The sequence below is a fragment of the Mizuhopecten yessoensis genome, unplaced genomic scaffold (genome assembly GCF_002113885.1).
Source record: "Mizuhopecten yessoensis strain PY_sf001 unplaced genomic scaffold, ASM211388v2 scaffold11137, whole genome shotgun sequence".
Lineage (NCBI taxonomy): Eukaryota > Metazoa > Mollusca > Bivalvia > Pectinida > Pectinidae > Mizuhopecten > Mizuhopecten yessoensis.
Genome location: NW_018408898.1, coordinates 420,977 through 432,967, shown reverse-complemented (window position 1 = coordinate 432,967; position 11,991 = coordinate 420,977). Strand labels below are relative to the sequence as shown.

General features: G+C 36.6%; 1 protein-coding gene across 1 annotated transcript in view; it reads left to right on the top strand.

The window, feature by feature from the left end:
* LOC110466561 (ankyrin repeat and zinc finger domain-containing protein 1-like) overlaps positions 1-11,531 on the top strand; it is a 17,355-nt gene extending 5,824 nt beyond the window's left edge. The window contains exons 5-16 of the mRNA XM_021523114.1: positions 705-970; positions 3,247-3,362; positions 3,874-4,021; positions 4,437-4,659; positions 5,434-5,679; positions 6,042-6,248; positions 6,665-7,280; positions 8,104-8,215; positions 8,908-9,006; positions 10,047-10,127; positions 10,596-10,666; positions 11,159-11,531. Coding sequence (XP_021378789.1) covers positions 705-970; positions 3,247-3,362; positions 3,874-4,021; positions 4,437-4,659; positions 5,434-5,679; positions 6,042-6,248; positions 6,665-7,280; positions 8,104-8,215; positions 8,908-9,006; positions 10,047-10,127; positions 10,596-10,666; positions 11,159-11,276 — 2,303 coding nt within the window. The 3' untranslated portion in view covers positions 11,277-11,531. The remainder of the gene's footprint in view (positions 1-704; positions 971-3,246; positions 3,363-3,873; positions 4,022-4,436; positions 4,660-5,433; positions 5,680-6,041; positions 6,249-6,664; positions 7,281-8,103; positions 8,216-8,907; positions 9,007-10,046; positions 10,128-10,595; positions 10,667-11,158) is intronic.
* The last annotated feature ends 460 nt before the right edge of the window (positions 11,532-11,991 follow it).

The following is an 11,991-nucleotide window of genomic DNA, read 5'->3' as shown; positions in this document are numbered from 1 at the left end:
CCCCACACACACACACACTATCATTTATGATGGTTATATACATGCAGGGAAAAGCCTGGAATTTGAGAGCAATGGGCCATTTTTCAGGAATTTTTAGTCAATATCAAAATTAGGAGGGGCCAATCTATGTTAAACTAAAAGAAAATTTAAAATTTAAATTGGAACTAAGAGGGGTCAATTTCAATGTTGAGGGGTCAATGGCCCCATAGCCCCTCCAGGATATATAATCCCTGTACATGAAGCCATTTCTTTGTCAGTGAGTCTGTGCTTCCATCCATCTGCAGAAACGAGCTTGTGTATGAGATCACATGCACCTCTAAACAGATTTGGTAAATATGTGCACCACAGTATGGAGTTCTATACCTGAATAGAGAGCTGAGATTAATGGTTGATATGAAAGGGTCAAAGGTTACTCCTGACCAATTTTGAAGGAAGAAGAATGTAAACAACATAATACAAACCCCCCAATCCATTTAGTTTATGCAATGTCATGTGTTTACACCATAGTATATGGTAACAACAAGTTCTACACCTGATTACATTTTGGTGGTCATCAGTCAATGTTTAAAGGTCAAAATTAAGGTAACACTTGACCACGTCATGGGTGGGGTATATTTATGTGAGCTTTTTAAGAAAAAGGAAGCCTTATGCATGTGTAGAATGTGTTAGTCTTGGAATTTAAATTTCTGGTGTTTGTTTTCTAGCATGTGTATCCAGCATTTCTGGTTCAGAATCGGAAACTGATGACTCAGATATTGGGGATGGAGAAAAGCGAAAATTGCGCCCGAAGCCAGGCGGTATAACAGCCTATCTGAGACACCAAGTAGACTCCTGTAGCAGCAGCAATGAGAGTGAGTCGGAGTTGCCTAGTGTGGTTGATGATGCATCAAGGAAATTCCCCAAATTATTCTTCCGCAACAAAGATGGCGAGCTGATATCAATTTACAGATGTATCCTGTACCACAAGAAGGTGAACATTAATGAAAAACTAAAGACATTCCCATGTAATGTTATTAGTAGAAACTGGTGCAATTGGCCAGTTTTCTGAGACAAAGAAGAAAATTGTGACATGATAAAATGTACTTGACTAAAGTAGAAAATATATAGATCCTTTTATACACTTCTGAAGTATCTGTACTTTTATGTCATGAACAAAGGGTTCTGAAAGATGAGTGATGGTTTTGTCAGAGAAAGGTTACACAGATAATACCAAGATTGCTTTACATACACAGGCCCATATATCGTGTGGTCATTCAACTAAGACTATTTATTTTTTATCAATGTGTTTGTTTTTGTTTCCTATGGTGTATTATTGGGTATCAGTCAAATTTGCTATTCATTTCCTTTCACATTCACTATTTTAAAGTTAGTCATGATCACAGTAGTACAATGTAGTACTTTTCCAGTGTAATAAAAATAAAAAGTAAAAAACACAACAGATGTGTTATATTACGTTTTAACATACATGTTACACTCATGTAAGTATCACACGAGTAACCTGTATGGGGGTAATTGCAAACTCGGCTAGAGAGAATTTTTTCAGCACTTTACTAGTAATCTGTAGTTTTAGGTTCAATTTCTGGCAGAGGCACTTCAAAAGGTAACCTTGGTTACAAACTGCATGACTTGCATGTAACTGATTACTGTAACAGAGGTCATTATTTCTTAAATGCCTCTGCTAAGAGTTGAACCTGGGACCTCTGGCTTACTAGTCTTACACTCTACCAAGTTCTCCCTAGCTTACTAGTCTTACGCTCTACTAAACCCTCCCTAGCTTACTAGTCTTACGCTCTACCAAATTCTCCCTAACTTACTAGTCTTACGCTCTACCAAACCCTCCCAAGCTTACTAGTCTTATGCTCTACCAAATTTTCCCTAGCTGAGTATGATAACTTTCTAGTCTTACGCTCTACCAAATTCTCCCTAGCTGAGTATAATAACGTACTAGTCTGACGCTCTACCGAATTCTCCCTTGCTTGCTAGTCTTACGCTCTACCAAACCCTCCCAAGCTTACTAGGCTTATGCTCTACCAAATTTTCCCTAGCTGAGTATGATAACTTTCTAGTCTTACGCTCTACCAAACCCTCCCAAGCTTACTAGTCTTATGCTCTACCGAATTCTCCCTAGCTGCGTATAATAACTTACTAGTCTTAAGCTCTACCTAATTTTCCCTAGCTGAGTATAATAACTTACCAGTCTTACGCTCTACCAAATTCTGCCTAGCTGAGTATAATAACTTACCAGTCTTACGCTCTACCAAATTCTCCCTAACTGAGTATAATAACTTACTAGTCATACGCTCTACCGAATTCTCCCTAGCTGAGTATAATAACGTACTAGTCTGACGCTCTACCGAATTCTCCCTAGCTGAGTATAATAACGTACTAGTCTGACGCTCTACCGAATTCTCCCTTGCTTGCTAGTCTTACGCTCTACCAAACCCTCCCAAGCTTACTAGGCTTATGCTCTACCAAATTTTCCCTAGCTGAGTATGATAACTTTCTAGTCTTATGCTCTACCAAATTTTCCCTAGCTGAGTGTGATAATTTTCTAGTCCTACGCTCTTCCAAATTCTCCCTAGCTGAGTATCATAACTTACTAGTCTTACGCTCTACCGAATTCTCCCTTGCTTACTAGTCTTACGCTCTACCAAATTCTCCCTTGCTGAGTACAATAACTTACTAGTCTTACGCTCAACCAAATTCTCCCTAGCTGAGTATAATAACTTACTAGTCTTACGCTCTACCAGCTAGCTGAGTTGATAGGGAGCGGCTAGTATTTTACCAGGGTGTATGCATTAGTCTCCTTAACCTTGCCAAGCTTGTATGGTTGTTCTCCCGAATGGACTAATCCTTCTTTAAATATATGTATATTGGCAGTTCAAATTCTGGTGATCAAGATTTGACCCCTCCAAATCAATGCTCTTCTTAAAGTACCAGCTATACTGTGACATATGACTAATCAAACTCTGATATTAAACTAATTATAACGACTGTGTACCCTCTTTTTTTCAGAATTAAGATTTTGACCCTATCTGGCATTATCCAACTATGGTTATAAGATGACCCCTATCCATATTGTAATAGGTGACTTGGGTTTTACAAATACTAAGATCTACATATTAAATCCTGTCACAAGGTTTTATAAATACAAATGTACTAAGATCTACATATTAAATCATGTCACAAGAATAACAAAAAATAGTTTTACAACGAAGTTGATTTGATTTTCCAATCATTTTACAGAATCAGCCAACCTCACTCAACGACCTGGCTACCATGGCAACAAATGCTCCTCACCATATGACCTGGGCCATACTAATGGCTGCCGGAGGTCATTTTGCAGCAGCCATTTTTGATAAGTGAGTCTGTCAACCTAGCTAGGCTCTACATAAATGACTGTCCTACTGGTCCCTCACAGAATCCATGTAGATGGTAGAATAACAACTGTAACTAAATTGTTGATGAAAATAGTTTCATTTTGTTGAGCACTTTTCAGTTCTTTCTTCAAACAGATGTCCCTGTGTAGTCTGTACATATGAATATTAAAGAAACTACATATTTACTAAATATGGATTTTATTTGACAAATTGGCAAAGTGCTTTGTCTGGCCATGGTAATCTGATTATGATTTAACAAAATAGTTTTTATTCATAATATCATATTTTAAATGATTTAAACTTTGATCTGGAATAATTTTTCGAAAGCACCTGTCTTCACTTGTTTGTGTGGGATTCATTTAACATGTATGGCTTTTGTTATATTTAGATAATTGTTTTTGTGATGTTTTGAATTCATGATTGATGCTTATATATATTATGGTGGAATATATAACACAAGATTCAAAATGTTGAAAAACTAATTTTCTTGCAGGAATGAGATTCTGGTGCACAAGACCTTCCATCGATACGTGGTGAGAGCCAAACGTGGGACTGCTCAGAGCAGCAGAGACTCTCAGGGTAATGCTCCTAAATCGGCTGGCGCAAGCCTACGCCGATACAATGAGGCAGCCCTCAAAGAGGTGAGTACAGATCAGAATGAAAAAAGAGAAACATAATAATCATTCATTTGTTTTATGGTAATTATGAAACCAAATCAAAATTTTATTCAACCAGAAAATCAGGAAATGGAACCCTAGCTCTCTCAGGGAAAGGCCAATGTGCTTACCATGGTGAAGCTGTACACTTTTGCTAATGTAAGCTAATTAGGCTCAGTCCATCTCAGAATAGGGTTTACTCTGACTTGGGATGAAGCTTAGATATTCCTTGTTATTGATCATCAAAACAAGTAAGTCTAATCATTGTATTACACACACAACATCAACATTAAAATCGTTTGTTGTCTATTTTTCACTTAATGTTTTATAGTTAAAATAACATGTTTCTTAAAGATAATCAGGAATGGTATTTCTGTAATGTGTCACCTTACTTCAACAGGAGGTACATGAACTGATCTCATCCTGGTCTGAGCAGCTCAACAAGTGTGACCTCATTTTCCTTAGAGCCCCGAGTTTTAACAAGAGAATTTTCTTCTCTGGAAAGACACCACCATTGCAGAAGAAAGATGAGCGTATCAGGATGATACCGTTTGCCGCACGGCGACCAACACACAATGAAGTCAGAAGAGTCCATGAGGTGTTGTGTTCCATTGAATGTTATGGTGAGATGGATTACTTCTCCTTTATGGTATTTATCCATTGCTATTCAAAGTATTTCTGTGAGCTTTTGATTCCAAGCCCGGGCAGTTGTTTGGTTGAGAGTATTTGGCAGTATTGATCTCCACTTAACACGGGTGGTTTGGGATTGACTCCCAGTGTCAGGGTATATAGCGTGTGTCAGACTCTGAAAAAGGTATTCAAATAATCATATGGATTATGTTTATTTCAGAACATTATTTATAATTTAAAAAAAATAAAAGATTGATTATCAGCATCTAATTTAATTTTTGTATGTGGAATATTGTAAAACACAGCACAGTTAGAGGGATACCTTTAAGAATTCACCGCAATGACTACCTGTGGTATTCTTTTATAAAGAAAAATGTTTCACTTCTTTATTTGGAGATACATGGGCAAGTAATTATTCCATAAGGTCCTATCTACAGCCTACATGTAGTTCTAAAGCTCTAACTGTTGTTCTTTATATAATTAACTTTAAATACATCAAGATTTTAGTTCATCTTCATCCAAACAGACAGGAAGGACAAGGGTAATGAACAGCTATGTATAAATACCTAAAACAGAAATCAGATTGAAGAATCTCTTATGTTTTTGGTTTTCATTAACATTAATTTGCACGATGTTGTATTCATATTTTGAAAATACACAGTGACACAAAGTTGAATTAATTGTTAAATCTGCATGTACTCTGACTAGAAATGTTTACAATCTCAATGAATTGGCAACAGTACAGAACGTACATAATTTTTTTACAGGGGAAGAGGCTGACATTCGTGATTTTATTCCAATTTCACCTGCTGTCACCTTCAGCGCAGAAACAGGCCATCTTGAAGTTGTACCAGATGACCCCCAAACATCTCCAAGACACAGAAAAAACAAGGACAAAGCAAGGCTAAAAACTTCACCTTTGGCTAACAGTGATAGTAAAACATCTGAGAGACCTGACTCTGTAGAGGATAAAACCAGGCCAACATTCAAGTGTCAACAGTTGGAACTTTTGGGTAAGAAATCACGAAAATTTTAAAACAGAAAAAAAAGAACACAAAAAAGGCAAAACTTATAGTTGATATTTGTTTCTTATACAACAAAACCTGCTTAATTTGACACATTTTGGACACAATATATTGGTTATAATAGACAGGGTATCAGAATACACAGCTCATATTTTGTAGGACATGTTTCCTAGTACATGTACCATGAAAATAATTCCACCTACAAACAAACAAAATTTAGTGAAGAAGCCAAACTTATCATCCTGTATGTAAACCAGATAAAAGTGTACAGTGCTAATAAATCTCCTTTGCTCATTGTGTCATATCCATGAGATAGACGTGTATGATAAGATGTGTCTTTATACTGACAGATGCTATTCGCCAGGAGGAAAACCAGACCTTCTCGTCCGGAGCATCTACTGCCAGTGACACGGACTTGGTGGAGACTATGGAGACGTTGTCTACTGAGAACCTGAAGGAGTTCATAGCTACACGCAAACCCAGACCCCAAAAACAACGTGCTCGCAAACGCCATCCATCTTTAAAACGCCAAATTGCCCCGGAATCTGATGCTTTAGGTGAAGTTTTGTTGTTTGTTTCCAGCTTTAATTAACACATCTTTTTGTTGGACACACTAGGATAACTAAACACCACTCACAATTGTTGTAGACTAATTAAAACTTGGATTCAAAGGTTTTCTCTCACTGTTTGACCGGAAAATTTGCTGTATATTTACTTTCACATTTATTATACCACAAGTGCAAAAAATGAAAATTTCTGTGAATGTAAGAAAAATGTCATTGACTCAAGGTCAAACTTCCAATCAGACTTTAGGTCTATTTCAAATGTGGATATTTTGGTTTTCAGGAGGCATTTATTGATCATGTATGTATTGTTTGTTGTATGAAATTGATCAATTAATTACATGTGAAAAAAAAAAAAAAATCTTTAAAAGTGCTATATGCATTTTAATTCATTTTTCGTTTTTATGCAGAAGAGGAAAAATATCATTTGAAGAATTCACTTTACACTGCCTGTAAGGTTGGCGACATTGAAACACTCCAAAATCTTTTAGCTGTGTTCTCTACTGAGCTTGTCCCTCTAGAAACTACACCAGGAACATCTGGAGACATAACTGGAAAAGCTACAGCGGTCACTTCTTCTGGTCCTCCTAGCTCTATAAACTGTTCACAAGGTGATAGTGAAACACAATGTAAACAGGAAACTGATCATGAACCAACTTTATTTGTAAATTCTAATGATTTGTGTAATTCTGGTGGTGTTTCTATATTGGAAATAGAGAAAAAAAATGACAAGGAAATAGACAACAGTGATAGTGTAATTATGGATGACAGTGAAGTGACAGAAAATTCAAATAAAAACCAGAAGGAAAAAGTGAAGATGAATTTAGATATTTCTAATGAAACCTGTACAGAACTAAAAGGATCAAATTGTAACCCTGATGAAATGATGTCGCCTATGGTTTCCGTGGCAATTCTAAATGAACCAATAGGAGACCAACTTACAACTCTCCTCCATGTGGCTGCAAAGGAAGGACATAAGAAAGTGATAAAGGCTTTATTGGGGTCCGGAGCCGATCCTGCAGTCAAGTGAGTATTGAAATTAGGAGTTTGTTTGACTGGGTTTAAGTACAGTAAGGAAAGGCGAAATTCAAGAATGAATGTTACTGGTGGTGAAGTTCACACTGTGTATCAGGCTAAGCCGTCTGTACATGTGTTGGTAAACAGATATATATATATGTGATGGTGTTGCATTTTGTAGATAGTCGATACTATTCCTGAAGGGGAGAGCACTCTGCCTTCAACTTTGCCAATATTTTGGCATAGTCTGCAGTTGTGAAACAATACAATATTGTTATTATTATTATGCATGTTCCTTTGTATCAAGAAGTGCAGAATTATTGGGCAGAATCTTCTAAGCCTATACTTGGCAGAGTAAAACTCTGCCACATCAAATCATTGTGACTACATCTATCAGAGTCAAGTCAAAGCTTGTCTTTACACACACAGCTATACATTCAGTTCAAACTCAAGGGAGACAGAGGAAACATTGTTGTGATTGACAACTGCAGACTATGCACACAGCATGTTAAGTCATTAAATGTAACATAAAGTGAGACTGTTATCACATAGTAGGCTTTTACTATAGCTACTTGACTGAAGACTATGTGAAAATAATGTGGATATTTATTGAGAAAAGCTACAGAAATAATAACAAGGAATAATTGCATGTTAAACATATTAACAGGTGAAATAGAACTCACAAGTGCACATACCATAATTATGAAAATAACAAACAAACTTTTACACTACCTGGTAATTATGAACATGAAAAATGGCCCCTTTTACTATTATCAGAGAAAAACCTGTGTGTATATAATATTACTAATACATGTATTACTTTTCTGTGCAGAGATAAGTTTGGTAAGACACCCTTTACCAGTACCTCTAACAAAGAGGTCAGGAATGAGTTCAGACGGTTTATGGCTGCGTTTCCCCATAAGTACGACTATGAGGCTGCACAGGTGAGTTTTAACAGGTGTTGATTTTTAGAGTAGCACATACAATGCTTGAGGAGCTCACAAATGAGGGAAGGGGGTCACTTTTTACAAATTCAAACTTACAAAGTGATAATGATAGATCTTGCCCAAGTTTTACAAATATTCCTTGAGTCAATTCCTTAACTTATGTTTTTCTGTAGCTCAAAACTTTTCCATAACTCCTGCAATGCTTCCCTTTGGAAGTAGTTAGTGAAGGGAATTCCTTAAGTTAAGAAACATTTATGACACTAGGGCCTCTTCAGGCTAAAGGTACCAATATTAGTTTTAACATACATCTCTGAGTTCTGGTACAAGTGCAGATCTGATCATGGTATTTAAAGGCTGTGTGTGTGCGATTACTGCATATACGGAAAGTTGTATCCAGTCCAACTTTGGCTATATTTGCCCAGTGTTAATTGAGCCCTTCACATGTTATTCCTATATATGTATAGTATATACCATATAGTATATACCAGGTATACATGTCGTGTATATGCTGTTCGCTAATGTCCTGATAAGTTAGTCCTCATTATGAAGGACAGAAAAGGTGAAAGTGTCATTGCAGTTAAAATTTCCTGGCATACAGTCATATTCAATTAATGATGTAAGTATACAGATGAAGATCCTATAGACTTATGAATTACATAAAAAGGTGAATTTACATTGATCTCCAATAGGTTCCAAGTCCGCTTACAGCAGAAATGGAAATAGAGCGAAGACAGAAAGAAGCAGAGAGAAAGAAGATACAGAAAAAGGCTAAGCAGGAGAAGATGAAGGTAAATGCCACCAATGAGTCTTTACTGGAATCACTGTACACTATAATACAGTACAGCTATTGCATTACATTCATTGCTAAAATCCCATAGATTTTTGTCCGAGTTATTGCCATTTTTTTTCCCTTTCCCTTATATATATATCTATCCTGCATTAAGCCCAGGAGGCCAACACAATTTATGACTCAAAAAATGGGTTTGTGCTTTATACAGGACAATGAAAAAAACATTACTGCTAGATTAATATGCAAAAACTCTTGTTTTGACAACTAGGCCTCATTTTTATTTCGTTTTTGGATTGGCAGGCCATTGAGGTCCGGGCCAATCCCTAGCAGTCATGCATGTAAGAATTCACCCAACAAAATGTTCAAAGTGATTTTTTGTGAATTTATGAAGAACTGTTCGTGAAATATCTTTAAGAATTAAAGATGCTTCGTAACATCAATAACAGTCAATATTTTTTAACACATCATGGTTTATATTTCTCCACAAATCTTTGACAAACAAAACTACAATGTTTAAATGTAATTTTAAGGGACAAAAATCTTATGAAATATTGAAACAAAGGTCTGTTAGTGCTCCAGAAAATCTCACCTAGAGGCAAGTTTATTTCTGGAACTGTCTTCCTAATTATATCTTTTTAAAGTAGCCAAGACCTATAAAACATTTCAATTCCACATGAATCCAAGAGCAGTCCATCTCTATATCTCAATTTATGATTTTCACAAAGATTAATCAAATTCCATTGAGACATGGGGACACTTTTTATCTGCTTTTTGTCATTTTAAAATTCAAAAATGTTCGGTATCTGGTACTTGATGCGTAATTGCAAGCAGAAGCATTCACAAATAGATATTAATTTATGTACATATACCTCATGTTACACACTTTCTTGTGTCCGAGTGTTGGAAAGAAAATCTGAAATCTAATATAAGTGAGGTTACATATTCTTTTTTCTTCAAATTCTTTATTTATTTGAAAATTTCAATGAGTTTAAAAATAGGCTGATGAAGACTTTTGATCCATTGATGTTGATTAAACAGGAAAAGCGATCAGAAGAGGTAGAGAAGAAAAAGGAAGAAACAGAAAAATCTAGATTCTTGTCATTGTCTGACAGAGAAAAGGTAGGTATAGTTTTAGCTCACATGGCCTGAAGTGTCTGGTTTATAATGATTGAGGACAATCCCTCACACAGTACTACTATCGTATCAAACCCACAGGTAGCAGTCACGACATACAAGAATGTTCCTGTTATATCAGTTTTAATCTCCAGACAGTACTGAATTATTTGTCACAGTTTTGTTTTTGTCCCATTCTCTCTCCTTGTTGAGGACAAACAGTTAATGTCAGTACAAATTAAACAGCTTACTTTAAATACCATTTCCTCAGTCACTGCATAATATTCCCAATATATGTCTACAACTAAAAAGAAATACTTCTTGAAAATAATGTTGACCTTTTTAAGATAGAAAATCATTGCATGATTAAAGCATTATAAACCTACATTATATCTTGGTCTCAGGTGCCAGCAATTGTTATGGTATTGTCTATATTATATATATATCTATAATTGCACTTTCTGTCTCCTTCAGCGAGCTCTTGCTGCAGAGAAACGTTTGCTGAAGCAGACAGTGGTAGAAGGAGGTCCAGCTCCTGTTTTAAGGTAATTTTTGTAACATTCCAGAACAAAGCTGTTATCTTTCATGTTGAAGCTATTGTTCAGATTATGAAAAGAATCTTGAATAAATGTCTAAACTACATTTCAGCAATAAAATCTTTGATCATGAACTGGAAGTTAAGTTCAGTGTGTCATCAATGTGTGATTGAACACAATTGTCAGAAGAGAAGTGGAACCCTCTTGGACACTTTTCTCAGCCCTAGGCCTAAAAGGCTGAAAGAAAAACATTCTATTACTGGTACTTATTTACCACAAACCAGACGACCCACAAAAGTCAGCTTTAATGGCAATTTCGATCTCAAAACTATTTCAAGACAAAAAAAAGGTTTTGTGAATACTGCTTATCAGGGTCTCACAGTACTTTGTTTGTCTGTCAATCCACAAGTTACTTTCTGGATGATAACATAAGTTCTAAGCATCTGATTGCTTCAATCTTTGTGTGGATTAAACAGTGATATATGTTGGTTTTTCTTACAGTCGATGTTTCCAGTGTGGCAAAGACATGACAGGAAAAGTACCATTCGAATACAGTGACTACAAGTTTTGTATGACTAAATGCTTGAAGGAACATCGTCTGTCAAATACAAAGAAATAAAAATGTTAGTAACAGAATAGGTTTTCTGATCATAGAAAAAGAAGTAGTCATGATTTACAGCCGAGATTAACAGGAAAAAATCATCTGAGTCACTGGCCATGGGAGCAGAAGATTCCATGTGGATCAGTGGTGTTTACCATTGACTGGTTCCTCTGAGACTTGTGGAATCTGTGACAACAGGCAGTGAACTCCATGTGGATCAGTGGTGTTAACCATTGACTGGTTCCTCTGAGACTTGGGGAATCTGTGACAACAGACAGTGGTGTTAACCATTGACTGGTTCCTCTGAGGCTTGTGGAATCTGTGACAACAGACAGTGAACTCCAAGTGGATCAGTGGTGTTAACCATTAACTGGTTCCTCTGAGACTTGTGGAATCTGGGACAACCGACAGTGAACTCCATGTGGATCAGGGGAGCTAACCATGGACTGGTTCCTCTGAGGCTTGTGGAATCTGTGACAACCGACAGTGAACTCCATGTGGATCATTGGTGTTAACCATTGACTGGTTCCTCTGAGACTTGTGGAATCTGTGACAACCGACAGTGAACTCCATGTGGATCAGTGGAGTTAACCATTGACTGGTTCCTCTGAGACTTGTGGAATCTGTAACAACAGACAGTGAATTCCATGTGGATCAGTGGTGTTAACCATTGACTGGTTCCTCTGAGACTTGTGGAATGTGTGACAACAGACAGTGAATTCCATGTGGATCA